Source organism: Neovison vison, chromosome 5 (genome assembly GCF_020171115.1).
Source record: "Neovison vison isolate M4711 chromosome 5, ASM_NN_V1, whole genome shotgun sequence".
NCBI lineage: Eukaryota > Metazoa > Chordata > Mammalia > Carnivora > Mustelidae > Neogale > Neogale vison.
The window spans coordinates 105,067,954-105,094,276 of NC_058095.1; the positions used below are offsets into that span (position 1 = coordinate 105,067,954).

The 26,323-nt window shown below is 35.2% G+C and overlaps 1 protein-coding gene across 2 annotated transcripts in view; it reads left to right on the forward strand.

Moving 5' to 3' along the window:
* INTS6 (integrator complex subunit 6) overlaps positions 1 to 26,323 on the forward strand; it is a 91,076-nt gene that overhangs the window by 46,959 nt on the left and 17,794 nt on the right. For both annotated transcript variants that reach the window (XM_044249663.1, XM_044249664.1), the window contains 6 exons: positions 10,513 to 10,696; positions 16,666 to 16,791; positions 18,190 to 18,344; positions 24,130 to 24,282; positions 24,410 to 24,542; positions 25,874 to 25,968. In XM_044249663.1, the coding sequence (XP_044105598.1) occupies positions 10,513 to 10,696; positions 16,666 to 16,791; positions 18,190 to 18,344; positions 24,130 to 24,282; positions 24,410 to 24,542; positions 25,874 to 25,968 (846 nt within the window). The remainder of the gene's footprint in view (positions 1 to 10,512; positions 10,697 to 16,665; positions 16,792 to 18,189; positions 18,345 to 24,129; positions 24,283 to 24,409; positions 24,543 to 25,873; positions 25,969 to 26,323) is intronic.

Here is a 26,323-nt window from a genome sequence, read left to right on the forward strand (position 1 = left end):
AATGTTGAAAGAGTATCATTTTGGGTGGAGGAAAATCATGACTTCAGTTTTTTTTTTTTTTTAAACTCATATAAGTTTTTTTTTTTTTTTTTTTTTTTAAAGAGTCTATTTATCCATTTGACAGACAGGGATCACAAGTAGACAGAGAGGCAGGCAGAGAGACAGGGAAGCAGGCTCCCTGCCGAGCAGAGAGCCCCACGTGGGGCTCGATCCCAGGACCCTGGGACCACGACCCTAGCCGAAGTTAGAGGCCCAACCCACTAAGCCACTCAGGCGCCCCATGACTTCAGTTTTGAAGGTTGAGTTTAAGGTACCTTTGAGCCATTCAAGGGAAATATCAAGTAGGCAGAAGAATGCTCAGAAGAAAGACCTAGGCTGGATATATAAAAATGTTTAATTTTATCTGAGTATAGGTAGTAAATGAAGCTGTGGGCAGGCGTTGAAGGTTTAAAATGTAGATTGGCCAAGACTTAAAACTAAGCCTTGAGGATCTGTAGCATTTAATGGTATTGAAGGTTGAGTCTGGGTTGTGTGTTGAGGGTAGAAGACAGAACAGCCAGAGAAGAGGAGGGAAAACCATGAGAATATTCCAATGTGAAAGCTAAAGGAGAAGTGTCTAAAGAGTGGTAATTTGAATACTGCTGGGAAGTTAACTATGAAAAATCTCCTCTAGATTTAATGGCACCATTATCTATTTCTGTGTAATACATCATCATAAATCTTAGAGGCTTGAAACCCTGTATTATTTCTCAGGATTCTGTGGGTTGAAGGTCATTCAGCTGGCTGCTTAACTGGGGCTGGAACATTGAAGGTGGACTTTTTCATAACCTGCGGCTGGCACATTGAAGATGGCCTTTTTTATAATCTGGGGCTTTGGTACTCGTTGTTGCCTGGGCACTTTGCTGCTTGTCCCTGTGGCTTCTGTCTCCATATGATGTCTGATCAGTCAGTGGTCAAGTTCAATCTTCCTTACGAGGGAGCTGGCGATAATGAAGTTGTGAGGCCTGTTAAGACTTAGGCCGGGAACATTTTCCATACTTGTCATTTATCACAATGACCAAAAAAAATCATGGGTGACTTTGTGTGGGAGTTGTTTTAGTGGACTGAAAAGACTAGGGAATGGCTAGTAGGTGAAGAAAAAAATTCTTGTCATTCTTTTTTATTTTCTCTAAACTTGACTCAATAGGCTACTAAATGCCTGAATACTTCTGGTTTTTTCCTTCATATATTCCCTTTCTCTGAATGTTGTTCCTCTGTCTCCCCCATATTAAAACCTTACCCATTCCTTTTTTTTTTTTTTTAAAGATTTATTTATTTATTTGTGTGACAGAGTACATGAGCAGGGGGCAGAGGGAAAAGGAGAGTCAGACTCCCTGCTGAGCGCAGAGTCCAGAGTGGGGCTCAGTCTCTCTCATGACCCTGAGATCATGACCTGAGCCAAAATGAAGAGTCCAATGCTTAACCGACTGAGCTACCCAGGCGCCCTTAAAACGTTACCATACTCTTAAAGGCCTTCTTAAAATCTTCAGTTTCTCCTTTCTACTTTACTGTCCAGCACCTTTGAATTTTAATTTGTTTTTCATCCTAGTATTTTTTTTATTTCTTGCCTCCTATATTTTTGATGATGATCTTCACCCTGTACATGCCATCACCCAATCTACAAAAGGTTCTAGATTTTTAGTCAACTTTTCATTTTCCTAACTTACTCAGATGCTGCTTTTCTGTGAGCCTTCCCTGGTTCAGCCACCAGATAATCACTTACTCCTGTACTCACACATGTTATATCATCAAGTACTTTGAGCCTGTCATATCACGGCAATAACGATTCTAAAGCACACCACTTGAGTGTTATTCTGCTGTTAAAAATGTTTGATTGCTTTCCATTGTTCACTAGATTCCTTAGTGGCCTTCACAACTTAGTCAGTCACCTTATTTATCCATACATCATTTATTCATTCAGCCATATTTATTGAGTTTCTTCTGTGAATCAGACACTGTGCTAGGCTCTGAGTCTCAAATGGTGAGTAAAAACAAATAGGAGCTCTACCACCATTGATCTAGTTGAGAAGACAAACATTAATAAAAATGTCACGTAGATCAAAGTAAAATTGAAGTTATATATAAGGCCAAGAACTTGTTATGGCTTCAACATATGGAATGACTGTTTCTCCACCCCTTGCTCTAGGTGTCAGGTTTTTGCAGCTCATGTTTTTGTGTCCTATGTGGGTACATACAAGGGGCATAGAGATCAAGTACATACATAGTAAGAGAGTAATCCTCCCAGCTCTTGAAGATAAGACTACCTGGTTTTGTGACCTTCCATAAACATTACCACAGATTCTGTGTTTGTGTGTTTGCATCCACATCTGTGTGTGTTTTGGGATGGGGAGAGCACAGGTCTTATTGGCAGGACTGAGAGGTGCTTGTGTTCTGACTACAGCTCTCACTCTACCCCTCTTACTCTGGTACTTTTCTTCTGCTGTGGGAATGGGGAAGACCTCATTTATTTCATTTGACAAGTACTGTGATGGGAGGTGGGGCACAGAAAAGAGTAAGATCCTTCTCTTTGCCCTCCCTCAAACTAGTGGGATAGGTAAATAGGTGCCAGGTAAATCGGTCATTAAAACATAAGGTAGGGGGCGCCTGGGTGGCTCAGTGGGTTAGGCCGCTGCCTTCGGCTCAGGTCATGATCTCAGGGTCCTGGGATCGAGTCCCGCATCGGGCTTTCTGCTCAGCAGGGAGCCTGCTTCCTCCTCTCTCTCTGCCTGCCTCTCTGCCTACTTGTAATCTCTCTCTGTCAAATAAATAAATAAAATCTTAAAAAAAAAATGAGGTAGGAAGTATGATTATTAAAGGACTTACTATTTGAGTTACTTCTGTAATAGAACCAGTTGGCAGAATATCTAAGTGTAAGGGAAACCTCCTAAGTGTTGGTACAGATCAGTCAGTCTTGACTCTTATGGTTGGCTCTGGTGCGGACATTATCCAGGAGCCAGTTAGGTGGTTGTATACGAGGAGAAATCTGCTTGATTTCTGAATTAAAGATGTTTTAAAAATAAATTTCTTTTCTTTTTTTTTTTTTTTTTTTACTATTTGCTGACTTATTTTTTACATTCTGTGGGTCTAAAAATAAGTAGTTAATGTGTAAGAATTCTGGTTATCTAAGGTTTTATAAGTTTATAAGTTTATAAATTCTGGTTATCTAAGGTTTTATAGTTTCTCTTAAAGTGAGCTAACTAAAACATCTCATATTATTTGGCTTGGTATAGTCCTTATTAAATCTTAACATAATGCCATGCTTTAGTAGGTGCTCAATGAATAATAGAATAATTAAAATTTAAGTTGAGCCTTAGTCCGTTCTTAGCACAGTCACAAATAATTAGGATTTGAACCGTAATCAAAAACAAAAAGGTTGAATGAAGGAGAGATTGCACTTTTATAACAAAGGTTGAGCAAGCCTAATGATAAGACTGTCATCAGACCTACCTACCTAATCTGCCCTTTACTTTTGATACCTGTGGAAAAATAAATTTATTCCTTTTTAATAAGAAGTTCAGGAAAGACTCAAAGGTAAAAAGTCAGTAAGATAGATCTCCAAAGGAAAGAAGGAGAAATAGGACAGTTTTCCTAAATTTAAGCGGGAGTTACATTTCCTTTTCTGTCAACTACCAGGATAATTACATAAGTTATCTGGAATGGTGGTATCAGTGAAATGAATCATTTAAAATAATATAGAGGGGCATCTGGGTGGCTCAGGTTGTTGAGCATCCAACTCGGTTTCAGCTTAGGTCATGAATCTTAGGGTGGTGGGATCAAACCCCGATTCAGACCTTGTTTGTGCTCAGTGTGGAGTGTGGAGTCTGCTGGAGATTCTCTCCCTCTGCTCCTCACCCTCTTTGCACTCATCTATCTAAAATAAATAAAATCTTTAAAAAAATTAAATAATATAGAAAACTTCAATTGTATACAAGTAAAAATAAAACTTTGTTATTATAAACAATAATTTTCTTTGCTTATTAATAAGTCCATTAGACTGAGGTTTTGCCAAATACAGTCTAATGAAGACCCTAATAAAGACCAGTAATGTCATGATTATGGGGAGTTTATTCTTGAATTGCATATGAAAGCCAGTTCTTAAAATTTGCGGTCCTTACATGGTCTAAACTTGATTATATAGCAGGGATTATTTGAGTATATATCCTCCAAATATGTATCTTCTGACATGGAATCTTACATTACAACTTCTCTCTAAAATGGGGATAATAATAGTACCCGTACTGGTTTGTTATTAAATATATGAAAAGCTCATAGAATTTTGCTTGGCCCATAGTAAGTGCTCAATATCCTAGCTATTATTCTTGCTTGCTTTTATTATTGTTATTAGTCATGTACTTAGGAATTGGGAGAGAACAGTAGGAGGGAGAAAATATATTACTGCATCTTTACATTGGATAAAGGAGTAACTTGGGGGGAAAGCATAGAACATTTCATAAAACAATCTAAATTATTTATAAAATATTACTAATTAGTGGCTTAAAATCACTAGATTTTTAAAGGGGTGATTTAAAATTTGCTTCTAAAAGTAGTTATTTTTCATAATTAAACTTTCCTTTTTTCTATTTAATAAGTTGTTGTTTTTTTTCATGTGGTTATCTTACCACTTGATTTTTTTAAAAATATAGGTAATGGTTTCACTAGTGGTTAGGCAGTATAATGAAGTGGTTAAGAGCACAGAATCAAGGGCCAGACCGGCTGGGTTTGAACTCTGTCTCCTTACTATTTACTGTGTACTTTCCAGAAAGTTATTGGAATTCTTTGTGCAAAAACAGGCGTTTTTATCATTTGTAAATAGGAATTGTATGGTGCTTATCTTATTTGTTTATTTTTGTGGGTTCAATGAATTAATGTATATAAATGTTAATATATAATGAATTAATATATGTATATATATTTTATATATATATGAGCCATATATATGGTTTAGAACGATGTTTGCCGTATAGTAATAACTACTCTATAAGTGTTGTTAATGACCAATTCTTTTTAGCATCCTCAGTGTAGACACTTAACTTTAAATACTCTTATAGTAAAGTTTCTTGCAATTAAGTTTTATGAAACTCTTTTCCTGCCAAGTTTTCAGAAATAAGCTAATAAATATCTTCCTAACCAGTATTGTAGTTTTCTGGTTAGCTTATCCTCCCAACACACCTCTTAAAAAATTCCTTTAGGAACATGATCCCTTTCCTCTGAACTCTTTGAGTGATGGGACCTCATTTTATTATGCATCTTTAAATACCCAGAACCTAAAAGATGCTTAATATTTGGTAGGTGAATAAAAAATGATGACTGAAAGAAGCATGCATAATTTTCAGGGAGTATTTTGCTCTCTTGCAATAACTGATCAAGGAGAACTCTTTGTTGAAGTCCTTAAAAATGTGGGACCTTTGGGTTTGTGATTATAATCTAATCTACTTTAAGTTGAGGCATGTATGAAATTTTCTTGTCTTTGATTTTGTATAAAACATAATAGTTGACTACTTGAATGAACACTTTATCTGCTTTTGACACTTATCTTCATATTAACATATTCAGGTATTCTGGATAGATAAGGATAAATGATAAAAAATTTCAGCATATTTGCGAAATTTTGTTCTTTTTTGTTGTAGATTTTTAAAATTTTAGTAAATGAAACAGAACACTGCAGATCGTTAAGCTGTAGTTTCCTTTGTTCCCCTACTCAGTGTTAACTTTCTTCCCTCTTCCCCACCTCACCCCATCATGAATTTGGTATGTAGCTTTTTAGTTTACCTTTCTCACTTCTACTACATGTACATGTTATACATATATAAAACTATATTAAGTAATAATTTAACAGTGCACGCAGATGCTTATCTGTGTCATTTTTCATCTTGCTTTCTTTTCATCTGATACTGTTTTGATTCACAAATAGACTCACACTTATAGTTGTCCCCCAATATAAGAAAAAAGGTGGTATTCTAGAACAGTGGAGAAAAGGATGTTTTTTTAATAGTATGTCAGTATGGAGAAAGGATGTTTTGGTTTTTTTTTTAATTAATTTATTTATTTGACAGACAGAGATCACAAGTAGGCAGAGAGGCAGGCAGAGAGAAAGGGGGAAGCAGGCTCCCCGCTGAGCAGAGAGCCTGATGCGGGACTCAATCCCAGGACCCTGGGATCATGACCCGAGCCGAAGGCAGCGGCTCAACCCAATGAGCCACCCAGGTGCCCCAAGGATGTTTTTTTAATAGTATGTCAGTATGTTTGAGAAAAAAATCTACCTCTACTACTCACAGAACAAACTCAATTTCAGATTTAAATGTAAGTGGTAAAATAGTAAAACTTTTAGAAGAATATAGAAGAAATTGTTAGGACCTTTGAGGGCACAGAAAGTACTAACCACGGAAGAAAAAATGTGTTAAGATAAGAAATTCAGTTTATCAAAAGATACCACTAAAATAGTAAAAGAGGTCACAAAATGGGAGAAGATATTTATAGTATGCATATCTAACAAGGGACTCATCCAGAATATATTACTAATTTTTCAAATCAATAAAAAATGTTAACTCAGTTTTTTAAAAAGCAGGCAGAAGCCTTTAGCAGGCACTTGACCTGAGCATTTTTGCTCCTCAGTGTATATCAACAGAAGCGCGTGTCTAGGTTTTTCATAAAAAGACATGGCGTAATTTCATAGTTGTACTATTCATACTAGAAACTGGAAACAACCCAGATGCTTATCAACAAAAAAAAAATAGATAAACTCTAGTACATGTTCTCTCTCTATTCCTTTGTTGTCTCTCTCTCTCTTTCCCTCTCTCTGTCTTTTATACTCAGATGCTATGTGGCAATGGGAATGAATGACCTACACTTAAATATGCAACAGTATGAATCTCAATCCCATAATATTAAATGGAAGAAGCCATAAGCCAAAGAGACCATATTCTGTAATTCCATTTATATAAAGTTCAAAATCAAGGAAAACGTCAGTTGGAGAGAGAATGACTGGAGGGGCATAAATTACTAAGTTTCTGTTTCTTGATAAAAATGTTCATTACACGAGGACATTCATCTTGTGAAAGTTCACCAAGCTGTACACTCGTGATTTATGTTCTTTTATGTATGGATGCATGAATTGTATGTATGTTATATTAAAAAAATACTGTTTTGAGATGTATCCGTGTTGGATCTTAGAGGTTGAGTTTATTCATTTAAACTCTGATTTATAAACAGACCACAGTTTGTTTATTGATTCCCTTATTGGACTTCTAGGTTGTTTCCTGTGTTCCTGTTTCAAATAATGCTGTAGACAGTATTTTACCTGGCTTCCTGTAAACATATATGAGAGTTTCTTTAAGATGTATAACTAGAGATGGCATTGCTGGTTCCTGATGTATGCTAATCTTCAGCTTATCAGATCTTACCAAATTGTTTTTTAAAATGGTTATATATGAGTGATGGAAAGTTTCCATTGAGATACACACACACACTTCTCATCACTTTTGTCAACCCTTAAAATTTTGCTCATGTGATGGGTGCAAAATGATATATCCCTCATATATTTTTTTAAGATTTTATCTACTTATTTGATAGAGACACAGCGAGAGAGGGAACACAAGCAGGGGGAGTGAGAGAGGGAGAAGCAGGCTTCCTGTTGAGCAGGGAGTTTGATGCGGGGCTTGATCCTGGGACCCTGGGATCATGACCTGAGCCAAAGGCAGATGATTAACGACTGAGCCACCCAGATGCCCTCCCTCATATTTTTAATTTGTATTGTCTGGCCATATGGATTTCCTTTAAGTATTTTTTTCTCCCATTTTTCACTATTGAGAATTACCCATTTGTGTTTTTGTACATTTTTCTTATGGTTAATTTTATATTTATTTCTTGATTTATGTGCAGTTTGCCTTGATTCTCAGAGTCCATATATTCGGAAAGGCCTCCATTTCTGATTTTAACATGCTGCTAGAATTTCAGTTGTAGACTTTAGATTTGGAATAATTGAACCTTCTTAAGAATATTTTTCTTTCAGGCTCTTTGTGTTTTTACTGTCTCTGTTTGCCTACCATTGCTCCTTCCAATATTACTGGCACATTTCAACTATAGGGTTTTTTTTTCCCCCTCCTCTGTTGGTGAGAGGGGATATGGGGAAGGGGCAATGATAGAAAACTAAATAAAAATTTGACAAGTTTTATAAAAGTGATATAGCTGTGTATGAAATATGTTTGTGACCATTCTTGGTTGTTTTGTTTATTTTGCTTGAAATATTTTCCAGATCTGGCATTCCACAAAGGCCAGTTATTTTGTTTTATATTGTCTCCCTTGTGGATGCTTATCATTAAATTATTTGATTTGTGTGTGTGCATGTGTATGTGTATGCCTTTCTGTCTGTGAGTGTGGAGAAGCAAGAGAGAGAGAGAATTAATCTGATTAGCTGTGTGTGTATGTGTATACAGTTCGGAAACTGTCATTGTCCTATGCACTGCTTATGTCTGAGGTCTTTGCAGTGCTGTTATCCTGTGGACTCTTGAGACAGTTCCATGTATTGATTATATCCCAGAGTAACTATTCCTCCTCCTTCCTCCATTGCTACTTGTGCCCTCATGTTATTGTGATCTTAGAAAATGACCGAACACTCGGTGGTTGTGCTTCCCAGGTGCAGAGGTGACTGGTCTGGAGTAAAGGAGATGATGGAAACAGTGTTTTCCTCTTTCTCTTCTGGCAAGGTGTGGTAATATTAGCAAGAGCTTGGAGTTCCTCAGCTGTTTTCCAAGTGTCACAGAGAGAGGTTAGAGAAAACCTTCCTCACAGAACATCCTGGCCCAGATTTCTTCAACATTCCGTTCTACTGCCTCTGACTTCTGCCTTGAGTAGGATCAGTGCCAGAGGAAAGGCTCAAGACTCCTGGCCATGGTCACAAAACCTTGACTGATTTGGATCTTGCAGCGTATTCTCTTGGCATGAAGCTTTCAGAGAGATGCCAGCTTAGCAAGAGCTTCACTAGGAATCCTCTTCTGAGAATAGAATTTGATTTTTTTTTAATGGTTTAAGGTAACTCGTAAAAAAAATTGAGTCTTAAGTCAGTGTAGAATGACTTCAATCCCTAATTTATCAAGTGCAGAAATCTTTGAGGTGAGAAATAGAAAGGCCATAAACAATAGTTATGTTTGCTGAATGACCAAAGCAGTCTGAACTTTGGCAATTAATTTGGAAGTGATGTTTTAAAGTATTTTCTGTATTTTAGAGAAAACTCTAAATAAATCCGCAAGTATGGTAATCCTGGGCTTTATTTTTATTTTTAAGAATTATATATGTGATGAAGTTTTTTGTTTTCCTGGGCACCATGTCATTATCACACATAAAATATTAATAATTGCAGTAATGTATATTCCATATTTTCTCAAAAAATCTTGGCTTTTGATTTCTTTGTCTTTTCTTGTGTAATGTTCCACCACCCTCCTCACTCCCCAGTCTTTGCTTTTTCATGCTGTTGATTTATTGGAGAAGGCAGATCATCTGTCCTATAGGATGTCTCCCGCTTGCTGGATTTGACTTGTTGCCTCTTGTGGTGGTATTTAACTTGATTCCGTGTCCCTAGCAGTCCCTGTAAACTGGCAGCTAGAATAAAAGGCGTGGTGAGGTTTAGTTCAACCTTTACTTCCCTTTCCCCTTTTTCCTTTCAGTACTCCGCATCTGCTGTTGCATCACTTCTTGATACACATTCTTTCTGGTTATCGCCATTTAGTTACGCTAAGATTTGTGTGTGGATTCTCTTGGTCCTCTGTTACTTACTTGGTGCAGAGATACCCATTAGAATCACTTCAAACTCTGAAGATTCTTAAGAATCCAAGATCCAAATTTAGCAGGTCTGTTGGGATTGGGGAAAGATAGCTGTTAAAAAACACATGGAAAAATAAAAGCCCTCTTCCTTTACTCAGATGTGGTAAGAATCATTATTTTTAATACATTTAATATGTAATTAGAGTGACAAATTTTCTTTTATGCAGATGCTTTGGGAATAAATGTTTTGTCAAAAAATTAAGCCTAATTAAAATTATTAACTGGAAACGTTTGTGGCTGCCGTGGTATACTAGAAAAAGTACTGACTTGATCCTAGGAGGCCAGATCACTTATTCTTTCTGAGACATTTTTTAATCTAGAAAATAGGAATAGTAAGATATTTATTAGAGGCTTGTTTTAATGATTAAATGAAATAATTTATTTGGAAGCAGTCCAGCACCTGGTGGTTAGTTGAATGGAAACCTAAAAAGCATTACAATAATAGATGTTTTTCAGTTGAGGTCTTTAGAGGAAAAGCTTAAGAAAATTGATGTAACAGCCTCTCACGTGCTTATTTTTGCCGTATCTTTTCTTTATAAGCATTTGTTTTTTGAGTGATAGGAGACTGATGATATTTAGTTTTAATATATGTGTAATTAATGTGGCCTTTTGGGAAAAACAGCCTGTGGAATCTTATTTTTTCCCCCTTATTTTCAGCTCCATTTACCTCTTAATTCTCCTTTGCCTGGAAGTGAATTGACCAAGGAACCTTTTCGTTGGGATCAGAGACTCTTTGCACTAGTGTTGCGGTTGCCTGGCACCATGTCAGTAGAAACAGAACAGTTGACAGGTGTGCCTTTAGATGACTCTGCGATCACACCAATGTGTGAAGTAACAGGCGGTAAGTTTCTTTGCTGGCAGTAATTCAGTGACTTAAGGCAGAGTTTATCTGAATGTTTTAAATGTACATTTCAAAAATTCCATGTTTGTTTTTGATCAACGAGTTAATGTTAGGAATTAAAACTATTACAACTTTATCAGTGAACTTCTGTGATCTGATTTGAATGGGATTTAATACGATTGGATCTGAAATGAATGGTATTTCTTTCTACCCATATAGAAAGTGCTGGTATTTGAAGTTGTTAAACTTCTGTCTTACCTATGTCTTACCTATGTCTTACCTCATGAACCAATGGTTCATGAATGCAGTAAAACTATTTTCTCTGAAAATAAACAGAATTTTGAAAATCATCCCATTAACTATGTAATATTGATTCCTTGGTTAAGTACAGTTTTCCCTAGAGGCAAAGAGGAAGCTATGTAGTAGGTTAGAGGAACAGGTAGTGAGGTCTTATGCAGCTATATCAGGTAGTCACTTTGTTAAGTGAACAATAAGGATACTCTGGAAAAATAATATGTGAATAGACTCAGAACTTCTGTAATCTGGAATTGGTCAGCAGATGTGTTTAATTCATACGGCTATGTATTGAGTGTCTATTCTATGCTTTAAGACTGCAGTAGTGGATATGACAGGCAGTGGTATTCTTGCTTTCACGGAGCATTTTAGTTTTCACGTAACAAATTTAATTTAGTACTCACTCAATGTCCAAATCTGACATACCACTATTTCACCTGTGTCAGGGGCCGGTGGCCTTAGTCTCTAGACACAGGCAGTGCTCCTTATTGAGATTCCATGATAGACAGGCTCATAAGTTAAAGGAGAATCTAAGGTTCAATTAATATTTTAGGTGCCTTTCTTCTAAAATTCTCAGACAGAAAGGGTACCCTACACAGGTATATGAAGTAAATAAATTAAGAGGTTATTCTTCACATTATTAAATGTTTGTATTTATAGAAGTACTTTCTGGTGAACTCTTGTCATTCCTTCACAGTTTACTTAAAAAGGTATATACATATATTTTTAAAGGGAAAAGCTATCTATCTAAATTTGAAAATCCACTGTTAACAATGCCTTGTTTCCTTGTGCATGAATGATATTTTTCAGTGACAGTCCTCATTGTTTCTGTGGGTAGATTCACATTTGTATTCAGAAAATTTTAGTTTTCAGACTTGGACGGACCCACTTGCTAAAATCCTGATTTTTTTTTTTTTTTTTTTTTAAAGCTCTAGGGTTTTTATTAACAGATGCAAGGCCTTAAAGTTGTAATTTATTTACACTCTTGCCTTGGAAATTTTTTTATTATACATGCTTAGTTTGAGATCAGAATTATGATAAAGTTATAGGACTATATGTGCTATAACTTTTGCTTCTAGGATCAAGAATATTCCGAGTGGGAAATGAAGTGAGTGGTATAATCAGAGAGGGTCCGCAGTGAACCTGAGACATCATGTAGTGGTTAATATCCTTGTCTTTGGGCAGGAATGTACTAAAGCTATTTTGTTTATTCTTGGAAAGGAACATCTCCAGAGGAGAAGATTCTGAAGTGACCCTTGGTAATATCTTTCAATCACCCAGAAACTTTGGTCAAGAAATTAGGAAGCTCCCCCGAATACACATCCTGAATCTCTCCTTGATGTAGTGGTTTATTTGACTCTTTCTTACTCTTGCTCTAAGAATATTGAGAAGCTGTTCAAATGCCACTCACCTTTTCATAGATCTGAATAATATTTTCTTTTTTTTATTATTTTAAGACTATTTCCTAAAGAAAGTTTTGAGGATAAAACACTAGAAAAATAGAAAAAAACAGGAAAGCTAATATCCACTGGCATTGCACTTTCCAAATAAGTAATTTCTACTAACATTTCATGTGCATTTTTTAACTTAATGTGTGTGTACATTTATTTTTCCCATGATAGAGTAATTTATGTCACTAAGGAAAAGTTGGAAAGAAATGTACCTGTGTTGTCACAATCATTAATAAGTTGTTATATTTTCTAGGTATACTCTAAAAATATTGTAAAATTGTCATTGCAAGCATTTTTCATTTATTAGGTAATTAGTGAGTGTCCATTCTATGTAACTGTTTTTAATGCTGGAAATAACAGCAGGAACAATAAACAAAGATCACTTTTTGGACTATGTGACAGATAAAATCACAAAATGAATAAGTATTAGTATTTTAGAGAGTGCTACTTACTCTAAGGAAGAAGCAGGGTAAGGATGTAGAGAGTAACTTGAAGCAGAGAATGAATATTCTTGGAAGGTCTTTGAGGAGGTGACTTTTTTTAAAACCATGAACCTAAAAGTTTGAACTATACTGGTTCGAATCAATGCGCTCCTTATCCTTGGAGATTATCATATTTGTTTAAAGAAATAAAACATTTATTCTTTTATAAATTCTATACCTCTAATATTGAAGTTAAGGACTCTTGTTTTAACAGGGCTTAATCATTTTTAGTTGTGTCTTAAAAATATTAATCCCTCTAAAATCATTGTTACATTGTGTTTACTGAGTCTTTATTGTGGTGGGACTGACCTAAAACATACTAGTTGCAGGTGTATATCATAATGATTTGGTATTTGTGCATATTGTGACATGATCACCACAATAAGTCTTCCTAACATACAAGCAGAGATCTGAATAATGGAGTAAACTATAGGAAGATCTATACAAAGGAAATAGTAAGGGAAGGAACACAGTATATATTTTTGTGAGCAACAGGAAGGCTGATATGGCTGGGGCTTACCTAAGGGAGGAGTAGAAGGTAATAGGTTTAGAGCGGTAGGGGAAGGTTGAATATTGAATAGCCTTTTAGGCTATAATAAATATTTTTTATTTTCCAAGTGTGATGAGGAACCACTAGAGGGCTTTTTCTAGGGGGTGACATCTGTTTCTTTTTCTGAACGATCACTTCAGGTGCTGGATAGACTATACTGTAAAGTAGCAAGAATAGAGGCAGAAAGGCTAGTAAGCGATGATAGCACTTTGGTTTAAAGTGTTGGATTTGGGGGGATGGTGAGAGGTGGTCTGATGTAAGGGAGACCTTGAGGATGAGGGCAATGAGAGCAGAATGAATCAAGAATGATTCTTAGATGACTCACTTGGCCTGAATACTGGAGATGAACGGCTGTGACATGGACTGAGATGGGGACACTCTGGAGATGCAGGTTTGAAGGAGGTGAAGGGATATCAAAGCAAAAAATGCCCAATTGATATGATGGTGGAAGTCCTGAAGATAAAAAGCACTTTATGAGAATTGTAAGACATCTAGAGTAAATAAATTTAACTTTCTTAGCCTCTATAAGGATTGTTGCCCAGTTTATTACAAATATTCTTTTTGCTTCTTCTCCATTTTACTAAAATGCTGGTGTAGTAGACTTCTGTGGGAAATTTTTTTTTCCACTTCTGCCTTTAGATTCACTGTATTTAGTTCGATTTTTTTGTGGACTCTACATAATAGTAAGTAAGCCAGCTCCTTGACTTGAAAGTGTGTGCTTGTAAGCCATGATTGTAGAAACTGTGCTTCAGTACAGAGAGTTGTACATTATAAGGGATGAGTTTTGATTGAGAGAATAGAAGAAATATTACATAGGGTATAGGTTTACTTTGTAAAGATGGCAAAATTTGCTATTTCCTCTTTACCTTCAAAAGAATGGGTATTTATTATTTAAGTGACTCAAGTTTATTAACTTTTTCTTTAGTTTAGTTTTTTTTTTTTTTAAGATCTTATTTATTTATTTGTCAGAGAGAGAGGGAGAGAGAGCGAGCACAGGCAGACAGAGAGGCAGGCAGAGGGAGAAGCAGGCTCCCTGCCGAGCAAGGAGCCCGATGTGGGACTCCATCCCAGGACGCTGGGATCATGAACTGAGCCGAAGGCAGCTGCTTAACCAACTGAGCCACCCAGGTGTCCCTTTCTTTAGTTTTTATAAAGCATCTTTGTAATTCTTTTTTATACTAAGATTATAACTCCTATACTCCTATTTTCCTAATCGATTGATGATTGATTTCCTAATCATTGATGATGACACAGGATAGAGGAGCAGAGAGAATTGCTACAATTTTATACTTTCAAATTTTTTGTTTTTTAATGACTTCTTGGGAATATGCTTTAATTTCAAGAAATAAGATAATTCAACCTTTATATAATCTTCTAGATACTTTGTGTATCAAGATGATCAATCTTTATATGTATTGTGACTCAGAAAAAGTATTTTAATTTATCAATTCTTTCAAATAAGTATGATTCCATATAGGCATTCTGTTTTAAATACTGATTTCAAATTAACATCATAATTTCCAGGGAACAAAGTATACCCAGATTAAAGTTTCTAATGTCCTGTAAAGGTTTGAATCTTGGGCGTATTAACTTGGATAAATTAACCTCTCCATGTTTTAGTTTTCTTATTTATAACCTGGAGAAAGTAAGCCGTACAGTTGTTACTAGGATTAAATAAATTAATATGATAAAGTGGTTGGAATAGTGCCAGGCATGTAGACATTCAATAATTGGTAGGTATTTTTATGATTATGACTACTGTTACTGTATACAGGTAGGTAGGTTGTTATCTGATACTTGTTTTTCTAAGTGTAGCTGATGGTCAATTTGAATCACACTACTGCCTAATGTTTTCTATTCTGAATAGCCTTTAACAATCACATGTCAGGTATAAACTGATATGAGTAATTTGATATGTCAAATATAATGATACATAGCTGTGTTTGGAAATAACTGGTAAAATCAGAAAAAACAATGTAGGACTTTTCCATATTGAGCTTATTGCAAATGACATTGTTAAGATGTTTGATTAGACTTTTAGTTCTCAGCATTGGCTTGGATCAGCACATGTGATAGAAATATGACACAAGTTACATACATAATTATAATTATCATAGTAGTCACATTAAAAAGGTGAAACTAACCTCAGTATCTTTTAAGTCAGTAAGTACAAACTATTTCAACATGAAACTGACATTTAAAAATTGAAATAGTTTATATTTTTTGTATTAATGTTACAAAATAAGTTATATATTTTATAGTTATTATACATATCAATTTGGACTAGCCATTAGATGGACTAGCTATCTCAGTATCCATATGTGGTCAGTGATTACAGTATGGGACAGCACAGGTCTAGATACATTTATGGAAAATCCCTGTTTAAGAGATCTTAAGTTTTTTTAACCACTAACATTTTATTGCTCTGTACTAAAAATTCTGTAGGTTAAAATATACAAAAGGAAAATTCATTTAAGATAGGTTTAATTCCCAAATACATAAGCCAAAGGAAATTCAGGAAAAGCACATGCTACCATCTATCTTAAAGTGCAATATGTCAAATATGCAGTAATTTCTAATTAATTAATTAATTGATTGATTTCCAATTAAATAATTGCTTAGCATTAGCATTAGTATGTGCTTAGCATTACTCATAGTGATAATACTTTCATTTATTAGGAGTAAGATCTTGAAGGTTAGTTATTAGATGTTAGGTATATGTATTAAAGATAAACTATACTGGGTAATAGTTGAAGATAATTTTATTTATATATATTTAATTTATATTTTATATAATATACATATATAAGTATATGTATAATGTGATTTTTTTCCTTATTGTTTTTTTCAGATCAAATTTCTGTTTTCTGTGTATCTACATTTAGAAGAAAAATTGTACATATTGTCATAAGATGGAATTGTTAGTTGATTGAAAATGACTTTTTTTTTTCATTTTTCCATAAGATAATGAAATAAAGTCCAACTTTGCCGATGAACTTTTGTTAATAGTGTCAGAAACACAACTGGCTTGGGTTAAATGACTTTTTTTTTTTCATTTTTCCATAAGATAATGAAATAAAGTCAAACTTTGCCATTGAACTTTTGTTAATAGTGTCAGAAACACAACTGGCTTGGGTTCTGGCTTGCTAAAGGTAGAAATTTCTGCAACTAACTTTATTCTTTTTATCTCAGGCCGCTCATACTCTGTATGTTCTCCAAGAATGCTTAATCAGTGTCTGGAGTCTTTGGTGCAGAAAGTGCAAAGTGGGGTGGTAATAAACTTTGAAAAAGCAGGACCAGATCCTTCACCTGTAGAAGGTATTATTGTACTTTTCTTATAGACATTCTAAACTTTATTGTTGAACTAGAACTGAAAAATTACTATGGTTTGGCTTTAAGATTGACAAGGTCAAATTATTAAGATGACAAAATGGCTATTGGTAAAGAGGGAAGATTAAACAGGAAAGTGAAGATAAACTGATAGTGATTCACTAGCATCACTTTTTTTATACTGATTGTTCATAATCATATAGGAGTCAAAACCTTATTAGGCATTTATTAATTAGCAGCCTCATACTTCCCTTTAAAAAAAAAAAGGCCACTTTGCCTCTCTTCAGTATATGTGTTTATCCTGTATCCCTTAATTGAACAAGAATGTTTAATCCTAGGTGTTTAATTCCTTAGCTACATTTTTTCTAAGGATCAGTCTGATCAAAAACAAATGGTTTGTGTGGTTACAAAAAAGAGGAACCACCAGCCTTTGCCATTAAGCTGGATTCTATTTTAGTTAAGTTCCACCTGACTTTATTTTAATATTCTGTGATCATGAACTATTTATATTAGCTAGAGGCGTTACACTAGAACCAATGGACAGCTTATATATCTGTGATCCTCTGTGTAGTATGGCATAGCTTATAACAAAATTACAGAGTTATTAATGACATTTGGCAGAAGTGATCCATTGAGTGGGTAAATTGGGAGAACAGAAAGGTCATAAGGAAAAAAAAACTGGTTACTCTCAGAGAGGTATAATAGGGAAGGAACAGAAAATGGCAAAGTTATATAAATTGTGTCACTGTGTCTTTAAAAAAAATAAGCTTCTTTAATTGACTCAGACACAGAATGTATTTATTTTTAAATTATTTTAATATTTGGCTTAGAGTAAGGCACCAAGTAAATGTTAAATAAACTGTTGAAGACCATTGCTATTTTGCTAGAATTATTTTAGATTGAAGGTAGATACCTCGAGTTTGATTTGCATATAAAATTTTTTTGATATTTAGGCTTCAGTTAAAAATGATTTTAAAGAAATCTTAATTTAGCAATACTTACCTAGTATTTACTTAGCCAATGGATGATGAAGAGATTGGGTTTTCTCCCCTATCATCTAATAATAGGGAAGAATACCATTCATTAAACAAGTATCTACCATAAAGTAGGTTTTACTTATTCAGAACTGGCAAGTAAAGGATACTGTGGGACCTCCTTTCAACTGTTGAATTCATAGTTGGAATTTATAGCCTTTACTGTTTCGTGAATTTTAATCTAGGTGTTAAGTTGTCATAGTAGAACCATTCAAAAGAAACAGGAAAATTTAGAATTGAGCAAGATTCAGACATTTTTACTAGGTTAAGTAACAATGGATATAATTTAACTTTTTATGGCTTTTTTTCCTTAATGATACTTACTTTCTTTGTTTTAATTTCTTTGCTACAGATGGTCAGCCAGATATATCAAGACCTTTTGGATCGCAGCCTTGGCATAGCTGTCACAAACTCATATATGTCAGACCAAATCCTAAAACTGGGGTTCCTATAGGCCATTGGCCTGTTCCAGAATCTTTTTGGCCAGATCAGAATTCTCCAACACTAGTAAGTACCAAAATGACCATGACTTTGTATTAGTCACCATTTAACTGCTTTTCATAGTAGTTTGAAGTACTGTTACTAAGGATGTGGCTAATTTACAGGAATTAGACAGATGTTCAAAGTGCTCTGGTAAGCTATTACATGATTTAGTATACTGTATCATTCATTATAAAGTAGTAGAAAAAAGGTGTTGGTTTCCTTTAGAATCTATTTTTGTTTTTTAAGAATTTATATCTTTATCTGACAGAGAGAGAGATCACAAGTAGGCAGAGTCAGGCAGAGAGAGGGGGTGGGGGGCGGATAGCAGGTTCCCTGCTGAGCAGAGAGCCCCATGCAGGGCTCGATCTCACCTGGGATCATGACCTGAGCCGAAGGCAGAGGCTTAACCCACTGAGCCACCCAGGTGCCCCCTCCTTTAGAATCTGTTATGTTTATGTTTTTATTATTGGCATTTGGGTGCAGAATCATAATGTAAGAAGAGTTTCTCTTTGGTCTCTAAATATTAATGTAACATAAGGATTTGTCTCTAGGATACAATTTAGAATTTAAGTGAAAGTTTAGAAAATAATTCCATTTGTTTATAATCTTTTAGGATTTAGTCTTAGAAATCTATGTTGACTTCCATGGTTTTAGGTTATGTCCAGTGTTTTCATTCTAGAAACGACTTTCTAGTCTTGTTTATATGAATTATTTTTAGAAATTGTGAGGTTTATTGAATGATTATTGTGAATTAACAGTATTCACTCTATGGTTCTTACACTAAAGGATAAATTCATACAAATTAGTATCTAGCCAGTGATATTAATATGCTTTTTTCAGAATAGCTTTTTTCGTAGTATCTGAGCTTTTTTTTCTAGTTTCTAGTATCTAGGCATACTTTGTGGCAGAACATGTTAGTAGTTCTTTTGATATTACCCTTAGAAGATAATAATGATATTTCAGAGATCCATGAAGCAGTTTTTTTTTTTTTAAGATTTTATTTATTTCTTTGACAGAGAGAGATTACAAGTAGGCAGAGAGGCAGGCAGAGAGAGGAAGGGAAGCAGGCTCCCTGCTGAACAGAGAGCTTGATGCGGGGCTCCATCCCAGGACTCTGGGACCAAGATCTGAGCTGAAAGCAGAGGCTTTAACCCACTGAGCCACCCAGGTGCCCCCCATGAAGCAGTTTTAATAAAGTTTCATGCAGATACCATTTTTTAATTAAACTGAAACCTTTCTGAAACTTTTTTTCATTATTATTTTTGTTAAGTTTTTATTTTAATTCCAGTAAACATATGGTATTATATTAATTTCAGATATAGGATATAGTGATTTAACACGTCCATACAACATCCAGTGCTGATCATAAAACTGCACTCTTTAATCCCCATCACCTATTTCACCCATCCCCTCATCCACCTCCCCTCTGGCCATCAGTGTGTTCTCTGTGGTTAAAGAGTGTTTCTTGTATTCTCTCTCTCATTTTCCCCTTTGTTCATTTGTTTTGTTTCTTAAATTCCACATACAGGTGAAATCATGTGGTATTTGTCTTTCTCTGAATGACTTACTTTGCTCAGCATTCACTCTTAGCTACATCCATGTTATTCACATGGCAAGATTTCATTTTCTTTATGACTGAATAATACTCCGTTATAATATACATATACCTTATCTTCTATATCCATTCATTAATCAACTGGCACTGGGACTACTTCTGTATCTTGGCTATTATAAATAATGCTGCTGTAAACCTAGGAGTATCATGTATCCCTTAGAATTAGTGTTTTTGTATTCTTTGGATAAATACCCATGTGATTGCTGCATGGTAGAGGAGTTCTATCTTTAACTTTTTGAGGAACCTCCATACCATTTTCCACAGTGTCTATACCAGTTTGCATTCCCACCTGTAGTGCATGAGTTGAAACCTTTAAACCTATATCAGCTCTTCAGGGCAATATTTATTTATTTGTACTCTATACATATTTCCTCTATTTATTAGGGATTTAGTGAAGTGGTACGTAAAATTAAGGCTTTGTAAGAAGTGTTCTTCTATTCCTTTTCTTTTTTTCTGATTGAATCATCATAGTTTTAAAATCTGGCCTTTCTAGAGAAGCTCTTAATTTCTTTAGTCATTTTACTTTCTCTTCTAGAGCCCTTACACCTTTTATAGAACAGATACCTTATTTATATGAAATATTGTCTTGTTGGTTGTTCATTCTGTTGTATTTTAACACCTATAGGAGTATGTGTAGTATTTGTTGAGTCCTAATAGAAGGAAATCTAAAACCAGTGTCACAAGCATTATCTGTTAATATTGCTCTAGTGGTCTTTTGCAAATTGTTAGATTTTGAAGTGTGGGATTTCAGTTGGGGGAGGAAAGAGTATGAGGGCTTCTGGGTGGCTCAGTCAGTTAGATGTCAGCTTTTGGCTTGGGTGGTGGTCCTGGGATCCTAGCATCGAGCCCTGCACTGGGCTTCCTGCTTAGTGAGAAACCTGCTTCTTCGTCTCCCAGCTGCTCTCCCTGCTTGTGCTCTCTGTTTCTCTGTCAAGTAAAGAAATAAAATCCTAAAAAAACAAGTGTGGAAGTCAAAAAGATTAAAGTGTATTTAGAGGAAGGAGAAATAGCTGAGTATAGGTGGATCATAACATGTGTGTTGGACATTGAGAGTATTACATAAACCAATTGGCTCATGACTTTAAATGCAAGGTTAGGGGATTTGAGCTTTTCTCACTTCAGTGGAGTTCACAGAATAAGTGAAGATGTTTTTAAAAGCGTGCTGCTTTAGGAAATTTAATCCAGTTGTTTTTATCTGCAGCAGAATTAGGAGATGAGTTGGATGGTAAGCAGGTTATCTAGATGGCTATTGCTAGGATTCATGTAAGAGATTTTAAGAGAATGAATTAAGATGATTGAAGAGAGAATCGGGGCACCTGGGTGGCTCAGTGGGTTAAGCCGCTGCCTTCGGCTCAGGTCATGATCTCAGGGTCCTGGGATCGAGGCCCGCATCGGGCTCTCTGCTCAGCAGGGGGCCTGCTTCCCTTCCTCTCTCTCTGCCTGCCTTTCTGCCTACTTGTGATCTCTCTCTCTGTCAAATAAATAAATTAAAAAAAAAAAAAGATGATTGAAGAGAGAATCATAAGAAAGAGACAATATTGGAAAGAACTGGCAAAGTTAACTGAAGGATATTAGAGGGGAAATGAAGTTTTTAAAAATAATAGTATTCAAATAAGATGTATTGATACTGAAATTAAATGTGATTTGTTAAGAGACTGGTTCTGAATTTATTAGATCATGGCTCCACCAGTTATTAGCTGTGTTTTGGTCAGCTCTCTTCTCCACTCAATTTCCCATCAGTTAAATGGAGATAACTGCTATCTCATGAGATTGGGAGATTAAATGAAGTCATAAATGCAAAATTTTCTTTGCCAAGTTCTAGAAGACATCCTCTCTTGCTAGTACACATTTTCCCCCTTGGATCTCAGTATTTTCATTCAAAAATAAAATTGAGTTTCATGGACTGTTTCAATAAGGTAGGTGTCAGGTACATATGAAATGAAGGAGCACAATATGGAGTAAAACATGGTGCTTCCCTTCTGAAATCTTACCATTCTACAGGAAGGTCAGACCAGTAAACATAATACAGAACAGTGTGCTGACTGTACGAGGTGCATGGAGCAGAGCCCAGAGGATGTGGTGCCTAACTGCCTGTATGTATTTGGAGGACAGGGCAAGAAAGGGTGCCAGGGAGGAAATCTCTTAGATGTCTTACTTGCCAATTCAGACTTTAAAACTTTGTTTGTTTGTAATATGCAAGGGAGAAAATAATAGAGCAGTCAGGAATAACCAGGGGCATGAAAAGATGCTGATCTGCTTGGATAACTGCAAGTGGTTAGGCATGGCTGGAGCACAGGGTATACATGGTGTGGTGGTTGAAAGAGATAGGGACCAGATCATCAAGGATCTTTATATATTTAAAGGCGCCTGGGTGGCTCAGTGGGTTAAGCCGCTGCCTTCGGCTCAGGTCATGATCTCAGGGTCCTGGGATCGAGTCCCACATCGGGCTCTCTGCTCGGCAGGGAGCCTGCTTCCTCCTCTCTCTCTCTCTGCCTGCCTCTCTGCCTACTTGTGGTCTCTCTCTGTCAAATAAATAAATAAAATCTTTAAAAAAAAAAAAAAGAAAAGAGTCTGGGTCCTATTTTTAGGTGATTGGTTGCTACTTTTACCAAATAATTTTAGATAGGGAAATTACATGATCATATTTATATTTTGTGGCTATGGGATTGATTGGAGGGAGCTAATTAGAGAGGTTAATTAAAAATAAGCAGTTGTACTAGTCTAGTCTGAGAAATGATGAAGGAATAAATTAGAGTACTAAGAAAGAGAAGATAGAAGTTTTTAGAGAGATGAGGATTTATTGACAGAAGGCAGTAACTAAATACTGAGCACCTGCCAAGTTTTTGTGTTCTGCCTACTAGCTTAGAATTTGTGGGATTTTATTTGGCTCTTTGTGACAGTTAAATAATGAGGATAAGGAGGAGATAGTAAGGATAACACGCAGATTGTTTTTATTTTTAAAGATTTTATTTATTTATTTGAGAAAGCGAGAGAGAGAGGGAGGGAGCACACGCAAGTGAGTGTGCAGGAGCAGGATGAAGGGCAGTGGGAGAAGCAGACTCCCTGAGCAGAGGGCCCGATGCGGGGCCCCATTCCAGGACTCTTAAGATCATGACCTGAGCTGAAGGCAGATGCTTAACAGAGCCACCCAGCTCCCCCAACACCTATGTTTGTAAAACAGGTTTTGTAGTTTGGGGGAGAAATAATGAATTGTATAATAACGTGTTGGAGGGATTTATAGAAGATTCTGGTTCTATCTAGTAGACAGATGAAACATAAAAGAAGTGAGGGAGATTTGGTCTCAACACTGGATTTGAGAGTATATAGGTAGTGATAAAGTAATAAGAGCCTTTTATAGCAGCAAAATTTCAAATTATTTCTTCATAGCTCTTATTTCCTTCATCAGTCTTCAATCATGAGATTTTTAGGAAGGAGGCTATTGGGAGGGGAGAGCTGGGACTAGATTAACATGCCTTTTTTCTCCCCCTTACATTACTGTGTTTTTCTATCTTTGGATCAGGTTGTCCAAAGTCTTATGTATTTATCACAGAAATAACTGAAGGAAAACATTAGAATTTCTATTTATGTTTATCTTTTTCTCCTATTTTTAATATTATTTTATTTTACATTTTATTATATACCTATAAATTAACTTACAAATAATTTATAAATAAATGTATATATGTCCTAATATATTGTGTATTCAAAAACTTTTACTAAATAAGGTATGTAATCAGTTTGGAAGTTACTACTCCATTATAAGAAATTAAATTGCCACAACTGAGAAGTTAGGAAGGTTTCTGTATTAGTTATTTCTTAGATGTAACAATTAATGATTACTTACTTAATTTCAAAATTTTGCACTTCAAAGTGCAAATTTTAAGATCTAAAATCTTAAGATCTTTAAGATCTTAAAATCTTACAGATCTTTAAGATCTATAAATTTTAAGATCTAAAAAGATTTTTATTCTATGTACATTTTAAAAATGCTTTGGCTTTTTCTTGTGAATATAAAATTTAAGCATTACATTTTTAAGTATTTTCTTTCAGCTTTAATAGTGCTTTCAGTAGTAAATTAAACTTTTTACCTAGCAAAATCGAGGAAATGAGTAAATTCTGATAGTGAGGGATACTGAAAATTAGTTTGTTTCTTGCATTTTGTGTGAATAGTAATAATAAGACTTTCCCCTCCAGCCACCTCGCACGTCTCACCCGGTAGTGAAGTTTTCCTGTACGGACTGTGAACCGATGGTTATTGACAAATTGCCTTTTGACAAATACGAGTTGGAACCTTCACCACTGACTCAATTTATCTTGGAAAGGAAATCTCCTCAAACATGTTGGCAGGTGAGCCAAAAAACTATAGTGACTTAAAAGTTGAATGTGCTTTTAAAAAGTTAAATTGAATCTGTGATTTATAAAACATTTTGTAAAGGTCGTTAAATATGTTGTCTTTACCATTCCCTTTTAACAGGTATATGTGAGCAATAGTGCAAAGTATAGTGAACTTGGTCATCCCTTTGGTTACTTGAAAGCCAGTACAGCACTGAACTGTGTCAACTTATTTGTGATGCCTTACAATTATCCAGTCCTCCTTCCTCTTTTAGGTAAGTATTCTTGTTCTGTTTTCTGTGGCTCAGCATACATACAAACTTTCCTCAAAACAGAGTTTGGGAATATCTCTTTGTAAGCTCTGCTGTCTTGTGAAAATTAATGGAACTGTTTTTAACTCTGAAATATTGAACCTACTATCCAAGGTGGTTTTAAAGCAACCTGTGTCTGTCTGTGGTAAATTAAAAGTCATTGTCAAAACACCTGGTTTTATAAATTGTTGAAGATACTATGTTTTAAATTTTAAATATTCTAAGTTTTCTGCAAGTTAATTTCTTACATGGTTAGAATTGGTAATACAGGCTTTGTATTTGGTGAACAAGACATTTTGTAGAAGCATATATTTATAAATCTGAGTGTATTTTCTTTCTAAGAATTTACCTGTACTTTAATTTTCATTTGGCAAAAATTTTTCTAAATGAATGAATTTATTCTAAAACATTGTAATAAAAGCCTAAAGTTAGTTTCTGGGGATCCTCTGGCTATAATTTTTGAGCAGTACTGTTGGAGAAGACTAATTTTCCTCCATGGAACCACATCAGATTTAAGTTATAGTCAAAATATTAGGTATATTTTATAGAAAATTTTGTGCATACTTTGCTTCTGTCCTCAAATCTATTTTGTGTCTAAGTGTAGATAGTGTATAGATTTTCTTGTGTATTTTCTGATTCTGCCTTTATTGTTACATGAAATACATGATTGGCATCTTTTTTTTTTTTTTTAAAGATTTTATTTATCTATTTGACAGAGATAACAAGTAGGCAGAGAGGCAGGCAGAGTGAGATGGGGGAAGCAGGCTCGCTGCTGAGCAGAGAGCCTGATGTAGGGCTTGATCCCAGGACCCTGGGATCATGACCTGAGCCAAAGGCAGAGGCTTTAACCCACTGAGCCACCCAGGCGCCCGACTGGCATCTTTTTATGTTTAAAATGATATTACTACTCAAAATGGCAGAACTAAAAATTGTGCCCCTTTTAATTTTGTTAAAAACTTGATGTCTGATGTTACTGTCTTACAAATAAGAAAGTGGACTTTAAAAATGAAATGTATTTAGGGGCGCCTGGGTGGCTCAGTGGGTTAAGCCGCTACCTTCGGCTCAGGTCATGATCTCAGGGTCCTGGGATCGAGTCCCGCATCGGCTCTCTGCTCAGCAGGGAGCCTGCTTCCTCCTCTCTCTCTCTGCCTGCCTTTCTGCCTACTTGTGATCTCTCTCTGTCAAATAAAGAAATAAAATCTAAAAAAAAAAAAAAAAAAAGAAATGTATTTAACTTGATTTTCATGTGTGAAAACAATTGATGATGATAGTTTGTTCACATTATACATTTATAGATGACTTGTTTAAAGTACATAAAGCAAAACCAACATTGAAATGGAGACAGTCGTTTGAAAGTTATTTGAAGACAATGCCTCCCTACTATCTTGGGGTAAGAATGTTATTGTTAAAAATAGAACTTGTTATAAAATTTTACATTATGGTTATGGTTTACTGTAGGTATTAAAATTCTTATTTGTTGCTATTATAGAATGTACAGAATATACAAATGTTTTGAACATTGACCAATGTCAATGACCAATGCAGATATAATGGAAAAGAAAGGTTTCGGTGATTTGTATAATAATGATGACAATGATAATGATCATGATAACATATATATAATGCGTACATTAGGCCTGATATTATGCTAAGCATTTTACATTTATTAACCTCATTAGTTTTTGATACAATGTTCTATTAATCTTATTTAATTTATATAGTAACCCTATGAGGTAGAAATCATT